General features: G+C 47.9%; 1 protein-coding gene across 2 annotated transcripts; it reads right to left on the bottom strand.

The window, feature by feature from the left end:
• Positions 1-1,713: 1,713 nt before the first annotated feature.
• On the bottom strand, positions 1,714-15,458 carry SLC22A7 (solute carrier family 22 member 7). Of its 2 annotated transcripts, none has more exons than XM_069009195.1 (10): positions 15,007-15,458; positions 12,464-12,567; positions 9,311-9,465; positions 7,776-7,944; positions 5,344-5,461; positions 4,647-4,756; positions 4,346-4,560; positions 3,764-3,872; positions 2,193-2,399; positions 1,714-2,015 (listed from the first exon to the last, which is right to left on the bottom strand). In XM_069009195.1, the coding sequence occupies exons 1-10, from the start codon at positions 15,382-15,384 to the stop codon at positions 1,952-1,954; spliced, it is 1,629 nt and encodes a 542-aa protein (XP_068865296.1). In that variant the 5' UTR covers positions 15,385-15,458; the 3' UTR covers positions 1,714-1,951. The 2 variants fall into 2 exon arrangements, with proteins under 2 accessions (XP_068865296.1, XP_068865297.1); XM_069009196.1 differs by having other exon boundaries at positions 12,479-12,567.
• Between the last annotated feature and the right edge of the window lie 1,527 nt (positions 15,459-16,985).

Raw genomic sequence — 16,985 nt, 5'->3', positions numbered from 1 at the left:
AGCCGCCGGGGGCGGGGCCATGCGCGCCGGGCGCCCGCAGCGGGCCGGGCCTGCCGCTCCCCGGTGCGGCACCGGCCGGGGTGTTCCCCGTCCCCCAGCCCAGGCTTGGTCCCTGCAGTGCTGCCCCCACCGCTCCCCTCCGGTGCTCAGGACCCGCGGGGGATGCTCACCCTCCCTCCCTGTGGGTCACCGCCGCCGGGCTCGGACCGCCAGCCGTGGGTGTCGGTGCTGTGCACACGAGTCCCGGGGCTGCAGCTCAGCTCTGAGCCAGTCGATCTTCTTCTTCCTAACCCATTTGACTCTTCACTTCTTGTCTTCTCATACGTTACAACCCAATTTGGTCTTTCTGGATGTGAAAAGGTCTTCTTGTTTGGTACCATCACTTCTGTCTTCCTCACAAACAAACCTGCAGCAGACCAAAGATATCTCACAAATTGAAAACCTGAAAGTCAGATTTCGTCCCCACCACAAATCAGGTTTGTCTTAACAAACCTATCAGTAATGAAAATTCTTAGGTTTTGAGTTGCTAAATGTTCTGTTTTTCCTACAGACACTGTATGAGTAATGACATCAGCATTGCATGCTCTAGCTGGTTGCTGTAAATCATGATATATTTCCAATAAATAAAGAACCTTTTGCTGAAGGAAACACAGATCGGTCATGACCTGCACATTGCCTTTTCTTTTTTTCACAGCACAAGGTAAGGTGTTAAGTGATTCATGGATGGAAAAAATTAATTTAAAAAATAGCTACTCTCTTATAGCAGCTAAAAAAATTCTCCAGGCAGCTTGTTTCTGCTAGGAGGTGCTCTTGAACCTGGGATTGGATGTGCCTCTGCATCTGTTTTCAGATGCATCCTCAGTGTGTGTTCTCATGGTGTTGTGCGTGGTTTAGCTTAAAACACCTCACAGGCCAGGGAATCACCGAGCGCCTGGGGCTCAGATCCTGAAGCCGTTCCCTCTTCCCAATTTGGGCACATGCTGTTTATCTGGATTCCAAATTTATAGGAATTCCAGTTGATAATTTGGTGGCTCATCTCTGTTGTTTGCATAATTAAGTGCAAGAGGCAAAGATACTCCATAAAGTTAAGATCAATGTATCAGACCAGTATGCAGAATGGAGTCCAGTAACGAACTGCTCAATATTCCATGCAAAGTTTCCTGTAGCAAGGTGGATTTTGTGTTTGGGGTTCAGGTTTGGGGTTTTTTTATCTTTTGGTTTTGGTTTTTTTTGGTGGTTTTGTTTGTTTGTTTAGTGTTTTTTTCTTTTTGGTTGGTTGGTTTTTTGGGGTTTTGGTTGTTTTGTTTTGTTTTTTTTTCCTATAGCTTGAAGTATAGCTCTTGCACACACACTAGATTTAAATGGAAAACCTTTTTTCTCCTTTGTGTCTGTAGGGAAAATGCTTGCAGTTAACCCATTCTCAGTGGGATTCCTGCATGTCCTTTTTGCTGGCTTTGAGCTTCAGTTTGAAAATTGTCCGGACTTTTTCTAAAGACAAGAAATATTTGTAGCTACATTTTATGGTTTAAAATAAACCGTAAATTACCACCCAGCTGGATTTATTAGAGCTCATTTGGGTTTGCATGATTCACACTCAGTATTTTTCTTGCTGCACTGTTTCTCGAGGTGTATAAACCAATGGACTGTAGTTTTTGGAAGGCTGTGCAGTGACATGAAAGGTCAAAATCCAACAAGGCCAAAGACTGGAAGAGCTTAGCACAAGGTGCCTTTATTTCCATACCCTGTTAGACCTCTGCATCCTTGCTGCTGGCCACACTCCAGAGTGGGTTGGCTCCTGCCAGCTGGTGTCCTGACCTGCCTCCTCCCTCCAGTGTCCTCAGTCCCACTTCCCTTGGGAGTGAGATTGGCGGGCAGTAAAGGCTCTTTCCCTGGCAGGTCAGAGCATGGCTCAGTTGTGCAGTCCTACACGGTGGCTGTCCCACGGGGTCCCTCACTTCAGCAGAGCCTGCAGGGGCACACCCTCGGGAGCGCTGGCTTCTGGCGGCACTTTTACCCTGGAAGGGAAAGAATCGTGTTTGGGCTGATGGACAGAAAAGCAGGAAGGCTGACAGCTGCACCGGGCTGTCCCTCCTTCCCCTGCCACCCACCGACGGGGAATGGCGAGGCAGCAGAGAGGGATGTCCCCTCTCCTCGGCAGAATCCACGTGCAGGGCAGGACGGAGGTGACTCACTGTGGCTTCTCGATGTCCTCGATGCCCTCGGGAAGGCGCACGTTGAGCGTCTCCGGGAGCAGGAAGGCCACGGCGCCGCTGCACACCGCGACACCGCAGTATGTCACCTCGGGCAGGGACCGCCACGCCTCGTCCAGCAGGAACACCAGCGGGGCCAGGGCCCCTCCCAGCCGTGCCATGAAGGCGGTGTACCCCATCCCATTCTGCCTGGAAAGGTGCAGACCACCACGGGAAAGAGAGGGCTACTTGTGTCATGTCAGACCTCTGCCCTTTCCCCTGCAATTCTCTCTAAGTGCTGAGGCTTTTTTTCCCCCCCGGGTTTTTCCTCTGCCATTTTTTCCTTTTCTTTCTTAATATCTTCCTAAAATCATAATATTTCCCAGAGAGCAACTGTAGCTGCTGTGAGAAATAGATTCATGTCTATTATGAGAAAGGAACTGCAGTTCCACACTAAAAATACCTGCAGTAAAGTGGTTTCCCCCTTGAATATCAAAACCCTGAGAGCATTTTCTAATAGTAAGACTAGTGAGTACTCTGACCTGCTTAGAGCAAATCCAAGTTCCTCCTTCTCCCAGGTACTTCTAGGCAGGTGGCATACACCAGAGATACCTGTGAGCACTTTTGGTCCAAGGAAGGAGACCTTGGAGAGGAGACCAGAAATAAGACCTGATTTTTGAGGGGATGGGTGGCATTTCACACTGATAACAAGGATCCCAGGACCTGCTTGTGCATATGCACAACGAGTACTGCAGAAGGAACCAACAATTTTGTCTTTATCAATGTCTTTGAGCACGAAAGATGCAAACTGATCCGGTATAAAAAGTAGCAGATCAGTGTGACCACTTTGGTTTAAATGTGAATCCTTCCCCACATGCAACAGACCTTTGAAAGCTAAAGGACTAAATGGCAGAGGAGGGTACTCCGGGCAGGGAGGGACAGAAGTGAAGTAAGCCACAAGGCCTGCTGTGATTCATGAGGGATTTTTCAGACTTGCACAGAGAAATCAATGAGGTGATTCCCTCCACCAGACTCAGCTATATCCCAAACTATGCAGATGCTAAATCTGGTTTTGTGTTACCATTACCCAGGTATGTCAAATAAGTTCTGGTTTTCCTCCCGAAAGGCTAGTTATTCCCTGCTTTAATATCATCTGATGTCCAAAAGACTATCAAACATGTGGTAGTATGTGTCCCTTGTAAAACTTGGTATTTCAAGTTATTATTTTCAGGTTCTTTTAACAGTTCCTGACAGATTATCACAGGGAACGAAGACTTTACTAAGCACAGGTGCTTTATGGAGTGCAAAGATCTTCCCACACAGAATGCTCCTCACCTTTCCATTCATCGTCCTGTCAGCACAACCTAACCACCCACAACCCAGGTGAAAAAAAGGGTGGCTTTCTGCCGCTCTCTTGTGAGTATATAAAATCCCTAGAACCTGCTAGTTCCAGAGGCAAGGGATTGCTGCTGCAGTGTAGTCAACAGCACATCCTGCTGTGCTGATGTCCAAGGCCTGAGGGCAGCACTCCAGCCAGGCCCCGGGTGTGTGCTCAGGTGGGTGGCATCTCTTACCTCAGAATGGTGGGGTAGAGCTCCGAGGTGTACAAATAGACAGTGGTGAAGGCAGCTTCTGAGAAACCCTTGGCCATAATGGCCACTGCTGAACGCAGGGAGGTGAGGGCTGGGGGAAAGAAAAGGCATTCATGGCAATGAGCTGCCTCTAGGAAGAAGCTTCCAGGCGTAAGAAGGGAGAAGGTTCAGTGCTCTCACAAAACTGAGAGCATCATAGCCCTGGAGCTGCTGTCTCCAAAGCCTGGATGTGTAAGTTTAGTAAGTATTAGCCCAAGTGGGAGCTGAAGTGATGACAGGATATGTCCTGACAGTTCCCATTGGACAAGGTCTATAATTAGGCACTGTGCCTTGCCATCACTGGACCCTTTACCAGTCACTTCACAGTGACTGGAAGCCATCTCCTGTGACCAGGTATTAAGGTTTGCTCACATTAGTGACCTTGTCTCATAGACACCCTTCAGGTGGAGGACTTCTCTACACAGAACTGCCTGTGGACAGATCTCTGGCTCTCCTTCTCCAGCGTTGCACAAAATGGACCCCCCCACTTTAGCAAGTGCTGTGTAGAGCAGAAGAGCTTCTCACGCTTGGGAATGACAATGTTGGCTCCTATGCAGAGTCCGGTCAGGATGAGCGTCCATGCCTGGCTCTGCCGCCGTCCAATTCGGTTCACCAGCACGTACATGACCATCTTGGCTGGGATCTCAATGACGCCGAAGACGAACTGGGAGAGGTAGATGCTGAGCCCAAAGCCAGTCAGGTTCATGCTCATGCCGTAATAAGAGAAGGCAACACCAAACCTGCAAGGAGCGGGTGGAGATGGGACCGAGGGAAATCCCTCTGGGAGCTGCAGGATGAATCCCCCCTGTGAAGTGACACCGCTTACCACACCACACCAGAACACAGAGAGATCTTCCTCAGGACTGGGGTCCTGAACAAGCTGATGTAGGAGTAACTCCCTCCCATGTTCTTGTCTGTTGCCATCCTTGTGAGGGTCTGGGAGAGATGGAAAGAAAGAAATAGCTCAGCTGCTGTACTTTTAGGATCCAGACATGAAACCCCAGACAGGCTGGGGACTTCGCCTTCCCAGCTTCAGATCCACCTTGAATTTTCCATATATTCCCTTCGCAGAACAATTCTCTGAGCATACATTGTCAGAGGCATGTCTTCCCACAACTTTACAGGTTGCCTGCTATTTTAGACCTCTTTTTCTTCTCATGGCCCCTTCTTCCCTCTCACCCATGTTCCCTGTGTGGCAGAAAGGGCTGTAGAGAAATGGCAGATCATGGCATTGGACAAATCAGTGTTGTCCAGTTCACCCTCTTCCCCGTGTGGCTGCCTGCTGTTGTATGAGGAGCTAACAGTGAGATGCATGCTTTGTTCTTAGGAGTGCATTCATTTAAGGGGTACTGAGCTGGTTCTTTATCTTTAGGAGTGAATTTCTGCTTTCTAGAGCAAAATGCCCACAGTGCCCCACAGACCACACTGCAGGCTAAGCATTGCTCCAGGTATCAAATAGAAGAAAAATATAGAGAGACGAAGTGGGAAAAGAAGAACACGTGTCTGGATCTTCAGTTCCTTACCTCTGGTGAGACATCGAAGTCCTTCCTTCCATTCATTCTTGCACATCTGAGCAGGTGCCTGTGTGCTTGCTTCACTTTGCCTTTGGCTATGAGCCACCGGGCAGACTCTGGGACCCACCTGCAGGTGAAGGAGACGAGATGACTCCTGTTGGAGCTGCATGGTTTCTGTCCCGTGTACATGGCTCTGGCATCTTCTCCATGAGACTTCAACCTCAGCTAATGGTGCATGGGAAGAGTAGTGGGATGCTCTTTTGACATGTACATGTTCTTCTACCCCTAAAGGCTGAGCTGGTTGAAGTTTCAAACTCTTATCAATTAAAACTGGCCTCAGGGAGTTTGTCTTTACACATTTGTGCTTTCTGGGACTCTTTAAACTTTGAAATTGTCAGATATAAAAACTACAATGTAGAAAGGATTCAGTGAGCTCTATACATACTTTGTTAGTTGCTGAAATGATTTGGTTTTCACATTAATCAAAGCCTTCTGCACACTGGAGTCTCCCACTGGAATAGTCCGAGACCAGATCCCTACAATCCAGTGTTTGTGATTCATGTGCCCTAAATCAGATTACAGTGAAACTACTGAGCAACTGTTGTCACTATTCAAGCAGGAATTGAAAATGATGTGTAGAGCAAAAATGTTTGGAGAACTGGTCTTGTTGAGAGTTGTCATCTCCTTCCCACAAGCTTACAACCTTGGGAAGCATAAAGAAGGAAAAGTGGCATTTTGCACTTACTGCCTCTGTCTCTAGAGAGTAATACCATGTCTTTTGGTTGTCTAATGCCTCCACTGAGTTCTGACATTGTGTCAATAATATCTACAGAGTGCTAAATTAGATTTTAATTCCGTACTTCAGAGACTTTCAATTTTCTGCAATCACTGACCTTATGAGTACTTGAAGACTAGAGTATAATTTGTTGGAGAACTAATCTCCATGAAAGATATTAACATAAGAACAAAAATCAAACAGTTATGAGGGAAAGGGTGGTTCCAAATGCATGTGTGAATTTCAGCACTTCCAAGGACTCAGTTTTTTATGGCTGGTTGTCCTAGAAAGAGAGCAAAACAACTGGAACTAAAAAAGTCAGCAGAACATGTATTTTAGTTGTGTTGGGCTTCGTCAGTGAAATATCAGCAGTTACTCTTTACCAGAAAGCTCTCATCACCAGTGGAAATGTGCATCTTTCTTTAGCCAGTGATTAACAAGAGCACCAGTTCATATCCCATTTTTGTAAGGGTTGCTTGAGATTTTCCTGCTAGATCTGTGCAGGTGTTTAACTTACTGCTTCATGCTGATGGACAGACACAGTAGGCAAGCAAATCAAAGTCTCCAGAAGCCTCTTTGACAGCAGCTGAAAGGCACTTTGGCATTTGGATATCACTCTTTCTGTGCAGTTATTATGCATGTAATTTTTGGACATATGTGTCTAACAGATCAGAATTTATTCTGCAAGGTTTCCAGCTGCAGCTGCCTGTTACCCTGAGGGACACATATGTGGTTACTGCAGTGGGATCCAGCACTGCTCTGGTGCCCAAGAGGAACAAAACAACCACCCTAAGGTGAAGAAGACACAGCCCCCCATTTCTGAATGTTCTCAGAGGGACAGTTGTGGGAATACCTGACTACTTATGTCAGCAGAAGACCTTTTTTCCAGCCAGGAAATGGAGCTGCTTATTCAAAGGACGGTTTTAGACCATCAATAAATTGATGTAATTCACATTGCAGTCACACTGCCAGTGAATCAACTCTGTATTCTAGTTTGTATTACTACATGAAAAAAAAAAAGATGGAAAAAATCAAAGTTTCTTTGATTAAATGAACCATCTTTCATTTTAAGGCTTAGGAGATGTCAAGTATTTCTTAAATAAGGCTACAGGGGGGAAATTGCCCATAGAAAGCAGGTGGCTTTTGTCCATCAGGATGGTTACACAGCTGGGAAAAGCCATGGGAAGTGCAGAGATAAACGAATCTGGCCTAGCCTGAAGGTGTCAGTGGCTTTCATGGAAAATTTGGTGCCCAAAGTATCCATCCCAGTGAGGTAAGGACAGAGAATGGATAATTTTTTAATCTTGGGTTTACTAGGGATTGAAGCCTGGATCTGGTTGTGTGTTCCTTTATTGGAATCTCTTTTCTTAACTCTGAGCAGGGTCTGACAGAGCTGGCAGCACCAAATCCTGCTTCCTTGTGCTGCCACCTGTCATCCAAATGCCTCAGCCCCAGCCCTGCCTCCTCATTGTCCCGAAAACTGTGATGTGACCTTGGCTCCTGGCCTTGCTGGAGAGATGAAACCCAGGCCACTCCAGTTTTCCAGAGCTGCCATGGTTGGGCAATCCAGGTACAGGACACAGATGAGTCCTGCTCACCCTGAGGTTGCTGAGTGAAGCCTAAGATCAGCAGAGGAGGTAAATCCCCTCCTGGTGGCTGCACTCACCACAGGCAGACGATGCTCAGGAGACAAGGTCCTGTCACAGCCACCAGCAGCCAGTGCCACTCCCGCACCAAGTACGCTGCCAGGGCCAGCAGCATGTTCCCAATGCTCCAGAAGATGCTGGTCAGGATCCCGGTGAAGGTGCGGTGCTGGACATCCACCCACTCCATCCCTGGAAGAGGGAGGCAGCATTCAGCTGGGACAGGCAGGACTTCTCCGGGAAGGGAGGGCCTGCAGGGCTGTTTAACAAGGGCAAAGCAAGGTAACATCCCTGGTCTTCTCCTTCACGAAGTTCCACTGTTTGGCCGATATCTGGAACATTTAAAATATTCAGCCACAGTTCTTGACCTCTTGCAAAGCTGTGAGCAACTAAAAGAAAACTTTAAGAAAGAAATACTGGACATGTGTTAAGAAGCAGTGCTAAAACCACTCTTGGTGATGGAGATTTTTTTTTTATCCCGTTCAATAGCATTCAATTGGTCTTCATCAACCAGATTTTTTCCCCCCTAACCATCTTGCCAGCACAATTTCCCATTTGTCCACTCATTAATTCAGATTAAAGAAATATATTGAGAAGAATTGTTGTTCACATGGAATCCACCCAGAGTAGACAGTAGCACACGTGTAAAGCCAGATGGAGGTCTCCTTGTTTGTGTGTGTGAACTAAAAGCCAGTTTTCCTCCCAAGGTTTGGACATCTTGCTACAGTCTCTAACAATCAGAAAGCTCTGAGCTCTACTATGTCTTGCAGGAATCAATCTTTATAACAACAAACAAACACAGCAGGCCTTGGGATTTGTCAGGTCTTGTGTGGGCTTTTGCAGTATTGAAGCCATTTTAGCTTCATTTTGGCTAGATCTGCAAAAATCCCAGAAATTTCTGCTGCACCTGTAATTTGTTCTTGGGTACAATACTTCTTGCCCAGTATATCCCAACTGTATCTACAAAATCATCCAGTGGTTTACTGGATATCCTGTAATTTGGAGCTTGTTTTTGTTATATAATTACCTAAATCCTTCAGCTTCAGTTTTGCCTAGCTCTGTGTGATTTTTTTTTTTTTCTTCTCATTGTAAAATACACATTGGCAACTGAGGACAACTGTGAGCAAACTCGAACCTGGGGAAGTAGAAACACCCTGTAAATGACACACCATCCTCTCATGCTGAGGAGAGGGCAATGCCGCTGAATTGTCCCGACAGCGTGCGCTTGAAAGGTGGGAACTCTGTATCAGAGGAAAGGGGTGGAGACTTTGGAATGTTGCTTTTATTGTGTTACTGATGATACTTAACAGGAATGGGGCATCTTGTTGCAACAGAAGTACTAACAAATGGTTGTTGTGTTTTGATTGTTAGAATATTAATTAGACTAACAGCAAATTGTAATTCTTGGATGCTTGCAAGAGGGATATTCTGTAATTCGCACACGCAGCGATTTCCAGAGCCCTGTTCCTACTAACTCTGCCCTGCCTGGCAGACAAGTCCCTTCCCAATCACTGCCTGCCAGGAGTCCCTCTGGCAGCCACAAGCCCCCCACACTCACCCAAAGGCACGACAATCAGGGAGATGCCGCTCAGGGCCACCCCGGTGAGGGTCCGTGTGATGGCCAGCATTGTGTAGGACACGGAGGCGGCGCTCAGCATCCCAAAAACCACGGAGCACACGAGGGACAGCTGGAGCATGGTTTTCCGTCCGAACCTGCCACGAGCACAGGCTGGGTTACAGTGGCTGGAAGCCTGGCACGGGAGCAGGGTTTGAAATGGGCAAACCAGAGATTTTAGAGGAAAATTAAAGGATGCAACAGCCTGGAGAGGAGGAAATGGCTCTGGATCAAGCTGGTGCTACAGTGGTGCAAGCCCATTCAGAGCCTGCCCCATGAACGGTGGGTGTGGAAAGAGCAGCACTGCTCAGAACAACAAATCCAGCTCTCCTGGACAACACCTGTTTAGGGCAGCTATTTAAGGACCCATTACTGGACTCTCTCAGCAAATGCACTCTACCTGCTAGGAAAACCAGGAGTGAGCTGGAAGGATTGAACTGCAGAATACAGGGAGGCTGCTAGAAATAATGCTATTAAAATGGTGTTCAAAGAGAGTTGTAGGAGAGCACAACCTCCTCTGAAAGACTGTACAATAAAAGGAGCAGACTGCACAAGCATAAAAATTAATAAAAAAGCCATTTTCATAAAAAAATCCCAGTCTGGAAGTCTGCCAAAGCATCATTGAACCAATTCAGTACAAGGACAAGGTACAAAAAGAGTCTTTGGAGAAGAGCAGACAATAACAGAAACAATATATATGTATTTTTGCATACATATGTTCACAGTGAAAGGTTGTTGGAGGGTTTACCTGAGTAAAATTTGTCAGTAGAGTAGTTCTCAAATCCAAATATCTGTAATGGCTTAGAAAGATCTGAACCTGAACAGTAGCAAAATGCCAGGACCAGATGTGTTTTCCCCTGGACCACCAGAGATGAAATCTCTGCCTCACTGTTAGCACAAAGAAGGGGGATCTCATCTCTGTCAGAGAAAAGGAAGGTTTCTAATGGGAGGTCAACTTTAAAGAGATGATAGGGGAGGTGTGGGGGGCGACATCTGAGGTTTAACCTAATGATTCCTGATTTTCCTCTTGCTTTCCTAGCCACTACTCATTGCTGTGTGGATGTTTGCCTAGAGCAAAACTGTGGTTATCAGTCATAATGCCAAAATCTTCCTAATGAGTAGCCGTGGTCAGCTGAGAGCCTCCATTTTAAATGAGAAGTTTAAATTGTTTCTCTACTTTAGACTAATCTGCCCTGAAATTTTGTTTTCTGATTCTCTTATCCAGTCACAGAGTCCTTTAGCTCCTTCTGCAAAGTCTCCACACTGGGACCTCATCTCTGCCAGATTCAGCATCACCTCCCCACTTGCTCCCTTCCCAGATTATTTATAAATGTGCTGAAAAGCACACAAGTCCAAGCACAGGCCCCTTCCTTGTCATAATGGAGCACTTGCATCTCCTCTCTCTTTCCTGGCTTTTAATTGATTATTTAGTCATGCTGAGACCTTTCTTCTTCCCCTGGGGCAGCCCAGTTTCTTCAGGAATGTTTGAGAAGGAGACTGAGACAGTCTCTCCTCTGCTGACATGCCTGTTGGTGAATGCAAAGAAATCCAGTACATTTGTAAGTCTTGGATTTTTGAAAACACCTGGCTGATTCTTCACTGGTGTGTCCTACCTCCCCCTGGGGCTCTGGCTCCACCTTTCAGAGGAGCTTCTGCCAGTTTGGCTGGTGCAGACAGAGGTCAGGCTGCCTGGCATTCCTGAGATCTTATTTGGAGACCAGCTTAAAGCTTTTCTATCCCAAAGATGCTGTAGGGCTCCAGGATAACCACTCCCTGCTCCTGGGATTTAACTGGCATTCCTCTGGTTTATTTCTCTCTGCCGCCTTCAGTCAGCTTATTTCAAAGCTCCAGCTCCAGCACCTGCCTCTACACATCCTCCCACTGTAAGCACAGACTCATTTATGTCTCACACTACAGTCTTTTGATTTCCAGATGCTCCTCTTATGCCTTGATCCTCTACTGGCTCTTCTCCCTCACAATCCATTTGTGAAACAGAATATTTTTCATCTTGATTGCTACCTTGTGAGACCATGTTTTCTGCCATGTTTTATCCTGCTCCTTTTCTTGATTCTGAATTTCTCTCCCTCCAGCTGTGCTATAAAACTATTGTAGATACAAAGCCACGGCACACAGTTTGAAAACCAGCCAGGTGTCTTGGATCTTTGTAATAGTGTACCCAAACACCCCTGGGTAAAGATATGGATGTAAAAAATCCCATCTGCAGCACTAAAGTCTCTGGGTCCTTCACACCTCAGGTTCCCCTCCGCCGTGATTTTGTAGCTTGCTGTACTCTAATTCCTCCCAGAGGAAGGAAATCAGGAGGCAGTTTCCCAAAAATGAATATTGTCCAGGGCATAGCACATCCCAATTGCGTGCCTGGACTCTCTATCCTCTAGTGGGATTCCTGGTCCTGCTGTTTGCAAAAATACTTAGTTTCTTAACTGATGCCCTTTCTAGGTTATTACTTGGATTTCTTTTTTTTTTTTTTGGTTTATATTGTCACATCCCAACGTTTAACCAGAGAGAGCAGATTTGTTCCTGTTTTCTTCATTGCTTCTGCTTTTCCTTGAGGAATAAATACTTCCCTGCTTGACCCTGATTCTCTAGGAATGACAGAGTCAGATTTTGCTTGCTGGAGACTCTTGAACTATGGCAAACACTTGCTCTGAGCCCCCTTCTTGGGTGTCATTAGCCAATTTGTGTATAATTTGCAAGGAGTTAACTCTTTCAGGCTTTTTGTTCAGCTTTGTTCCAATCAGCTTTCTCCTTTTTTAGACAGTTTTTTTTCTGAAACTGGTCTTTCAGGCTGGATTTTTTTGTTTTTTATTGTTCCTGCAGCAATTCTGACCACAGTCAGCAGTGCATCTAACTCCTAACCAAGGCCAGAGCTGCTTCTCTGATCCAGGAAGCATTTACTCCCTGTATTGCTTCCCAGTATGACTTGAATCTGATTTTCAATTGAGCGGCTGGATTCTCTCTTTACCATTGCCTTTTCTCCTTTCCCCACCTCTCTGATTGCCTACTGAAGGCCACATGTTTGTGGAATTCTTTTTGTGAAACTGAGGCCCCAGAGGAGCAGCCTGGGAGGGGTCAAACCTGTCGGAAAGGTACCCAAACACCATGGCCCCCATCGTGACGCCGATGAAGAAGAAGGTTGCTGTTGCCTGGTTCAGCCCACGCTGCTCGCACACGAGGTCCCACTGAAACACAAGGTCAGAAGGACACTTAATGCCCAGCCCAGTCTCTGCTGCCTTCTCACACTCCCTCACTCCAGTGGTCAGACATTGTGTCTTGCAGTTTGTATCTGCCAAGTCTAATGTAGGGGTGAAATCCTGCACTAAACTGCACATCCGACAGTGCCGGAGTGCTGGAAAATGGAAAGCTGAGTCTTACAAAAGTCCCAGTTATCCCTCCCCACTGTGACAGCCTCTCTGTGAACACTTCATAGAATCACAGAGCTGTAGAATATGCTGAGTTGGAAGGGGCCCATCAGGATCATCGAGTCCAGCTCCTGGCCTTGCACAGAACACCCCAAGGGTCCCACCATGTGCCTGAGAGCGTTGTCCAAAGGCTTCCTGAGCTCTCTCAGGCTTGGTGCTGTGACCGCTGCCCTGGGGAGCCTGTTCCAGTGCCCAGCCACCCTCTGGGTGAAGAACCTTTTCCTGATATCCAACCTCAGCCTCCCCTGACACAACTCCAGGCCATTCTCTCGGGTCCTGTCACTGTTCACCAGACAGAAGAGATCAGTGTCTGCCCCTCTGCTTTTACCTCATGAGGAAGCTGCAGACTGTGATGGGGTCTCCCCTCAGTCTCCTCCAGGCTGAACAGACCAAGTGACCTCAGCTGCTCCCCATACAGCTTCCTCTCCAGACCCTTCACCATCCTCATGGCCCTCCTTTGAATGCTATCCAACAGCTCAATGTCTTTTTCATATTGTGGTGCCCAAAAATGCCCCCAGGACTTGAGGTGAGGCCACCCCAGTGCAGAGCAGAGTGGGACAATCCTCTCCTTTGACTGGTTGGTGATGCTGTGCCTGATGTCTCCCGGGACACAGCTGGGCATCAGAAAACTTTCCTGGGTGCCGCCCATGGAGAGCTCCCCTTTTTCTTCTCCTGACCTCTGCAAGACGTGCCCATCTGCAAGTCTCCCCCAGCTCCCTCTGTTGTGCCCCTGAGACTGCCCTGGTAAGCTGGGCATTTGCAGGGTGTCCCAGTGCAGTGAGCTGTCACACCCCTCAGTGTGCACTAGGGAATGTTGTGTTGATAACCACTTTCTGTTGCCCTGAGCAGTTTCCTTGGAAGTTGTTTGTGCAGGGAAGAAGCAGGGCAGAGGGGAAGTGAGGTCAAATACTTGCTCTTAATGCTAACTTATTGATGCCTTACTGAGAAGTTGGTTTGGACATTCATCCTAGTTAAGTAAATGAACATAATTTTACTTTCTTGGGAGCGCAAATATCACCAGTCACTGCAGAATTAACAGAGTTAATTTTCTCTGTGTGCAAATGTATCAAAATTTAATCATCAACCTGGACTAGCAGCCTCTCTGATGAGGCCAGACAGACCTTGAGCAACCTTTTTTGTTACAAAAACAGGATTCCAGAGAAAGCCCTGGTCCCTTGAACAGGTCACAAGGCCACTGGCCCATGGGAGCAGCACCATGGGGCTCCATGCTGCAGAGTACCTCCTCCTGCCCTTTCCCTTAGGACTGCTTCACATCTTTCTCCCTGAACCAGTGCAGAATTGAGGTACAGATGCAGTGCACACACGACCCTCGCCTCTGCGCCTGATGAAAGCAGGAGTGGTTGGGAGGTGGGGAGGAAGCACTAAGACTTGTCCCTGCTCTCACTGAGACAGCCAGCTCTATCCAACCCAACTGTGCCCCTTTTGCCTGACCAAATTTTCCCTTCCCTGAGACCTTGTGTGATTTGGACTATTTTCCAAGGAAAGTAAAGAATTAACACCCAGAGGTATCACTGCTAGCCCTGGAAAAGTGTTTCAGAAGGCGGGTGGTTAATATTTGATGGGCAGGGACCTTTTGCAGGCGCAAGGTTATGGCTGGTTACGAGCTCCATCTCAGTGGAAGACCCTCAGAGAGAACATTTGATTGGGCAGAGAGATATTGGTGGTAAGAGAAGAGAGGCAGCACAACCCTGGGGAGAAGAGGAGGAAGGTGAAGATCAGTGAGGAGGGGTGGCCAAGGGAATAGAAGTTATAAAGTGTTTGGAAAACCAAGAAAGGAAGTCAAGAGCTCATATGAAACCCTGACAGGATGCAATCCTGTGCAAATGCCATGTGGCCCACACAGAGAAAATCCTGTATCTGTGTCTTTCCCCTGCCACCTGACCCCCTCCTGAATCTCTCAATCATCTGGAGAAATTAAGATGATTACAATGAGAAATGTTGGCATCAATCTCAGCAAGATGAGATGCTCACAGAAATAATATTAATAAATGTTAGCTCCTAACACTGAGCTTCAGAGAGCTTCCCCCTCCCAGGACATCTTCTCTAAACACGTCACGGCCACTGGTTACAATGCACAGAGTCCCCTTTCATTCTGTGCATTCAGCAAACACCTCTCCATCTGCTCCTCAAAGCACAGAGCTAATTTCATTTTTGTCTGGATGACAGGCCAAGAATTACCTGGGTGGAGATGGTGGAGGTGAATTGTGAGTGGTCATAGACCCATCCGTGCTGGCAGTGCTGGATGATGGATTTGTTTTCTGGTTGCAGAGAGGAGTTGAGCAGCAGATGAAACTGAGGCTGTGAGAACATCTCACAGGAGCTGAAAGTGCCATCAGGCTTCTGAGGGATGCTGATGAGCAGAACTTCCTCCATGGTGAGATTCACAAATGCCTCTTGGTGTGGAATTGCGCAGTGATGAGAGGGGGTAGCAGCAAGAAAATTATGCAGCAGGAAATGCATGGGAAGGTTGATTCTTAGGAGGCAGAGGACAGCCAAAATCAAAATCTGGAACCTGCCAAAGCCCCCAATTTCCAGCAAGAGATCCTCAAATTTCATCTTTCCTGTGGAGTTTGCTCATTCAGAGCAGCTGTGTACCAAGGAGCAGCAACATGAGCTTGAAAAGCAGCCTCTGGTCTTGGAGTTCAGCTGCCCATGGCTTTTCATACAGCCACCTCTCTGGACTTTGAGACCTTGCTGAAAGGTGTCAAAAGTCACAGTGAAATTCTCCACTTGGGGTATAGCCAAAGAAATTATCCTGTGTGCCCACAACACATCCCTTTCAAATGGATCCAGCACAAGGCACCTGCTCTTTTTGGAGTCCTTTCTTCCTGTTGTGGTTTTGGAGAGGGATATTAGGATGGGAGGCTGTGCGGAGAGTACTGTGAGAGCACTCTCATTTCTCATGTGAGGGTCCCAGGTGCTGCACCAAACTCTGCCTGGTGTGAGCTGGTCACCAGCCAGACCTGCCAGATCATGACAGAGGCCTCCAGAAGAGCGAGGGTTTCCCACTGTGTCAGGACATCCAAGGACACCAAGCCTGTCTGCTGAGCACCAGCTAAGTGTGTTTTGGTGTGGTTTGTGTCAAGTCATGCCCTTGGAGCAGGGAGTGTAGAGAGGCTGAGAGGGTGCCTGGAAGGGAGATATGTCTCAGGATGGATGCAAACAGGGAGGTGCCCTTTGGGGTGAAAAGGTGGGTGAAGGCCATCTGCTCACCCGTGCCCTGCAAAGAATGGAAAAAGTGAAAATGTTTCCCCACAAAGTCCCTTTCTCCATCTGGAGAGGTGTTCTCCCAGGACACAGGCAAGGAGTTGACGAGAGGTGCAGTGGTGGCACGCAGAGAGGCTGCACCTGTCACACTGGGGGCCATGACATACCCTGCAGGGTCCAGCCCTGTGCTGGGGTGCTCTGGGCACCGATGTGACAGCCAAAGGAGTGAATGTGCAGCCCCTGACAGGGCCACAGGTGCTGCTGGCACTGCTGCACAGGCTGGGGATGAGATTGGGGCAGTTCAATACAAAGCAGTGGGAGAAGGGGCTGAGTCCCTTCACACCCTCCTCGCACTTGGGGACAAGATATGAGCCTGCTTCCCTTGCAGCAAGTGCTCTGAACAGACCAGGCCCATGAGGATAACACATCCCAGAAGGTTGTGTCCTAAGCTCAGGGGGCAGAGCATCACCCAGCAAGCAGGGGCAGCACCCTCCAAAGGCTGCAGCTGAAGAAGTAGAGCAGTAGAGCTTCTGAGAGCTTGCTCCAAGTTGCCTCCCACTGCATTTTCACACTCTGTACCTCTCTCCTCGCTGTCTGTGCCCTCCCTCCTCCACCAGCCCTGCAGTCTTGAGTGTTGGTAGGTGCTGGTGCATCACCTCCAACCTTTCTCCAGGCTGTTGCCCCGGGACATGCTCTGCATTCAAGCAGCTCCAGTTTGGCCATTCACCATGAAAGCAGGGCAGTTTGGCATTGGGATGCAGGCACAGCAAGAGTCTGGGCACAGGGAAAGTTGGAAGTGGTGCTGGCTGCTGGGGGAGCTGCCTGTCTGCACTGCCTTGCCCTGCAGCCAAGGCCTGGGGAGAAGGGGCTGTAGAGCAGCAGGTAGGGATGAGGAGATCCAAAAAAGCTTTTCACAGGGCTCCTGCTGTGGCTGATGGCCCAGACCGGAC

The sequence above is a fragment of the Aphelocoma coerulescens genome, chromosome 3, assembly GCF_041296385.1.
Source record: "Aphelocoma coerulescens isolate FSJ_1873_10779 chromosome 3, UR_Acoe_1.0, whole genome shotgun sequence".
Lineage (NCBI taxonomy): Eukaryota > Metazoa > Chordata > Aves > Passeriformes > Corvidae > Aphelocoma > Aphelocoma coerulescens.
Note: the sequence above shows the minus strand (reverse complement) of the source record. Positions and strands in the feature narration are given on the sequence as shown.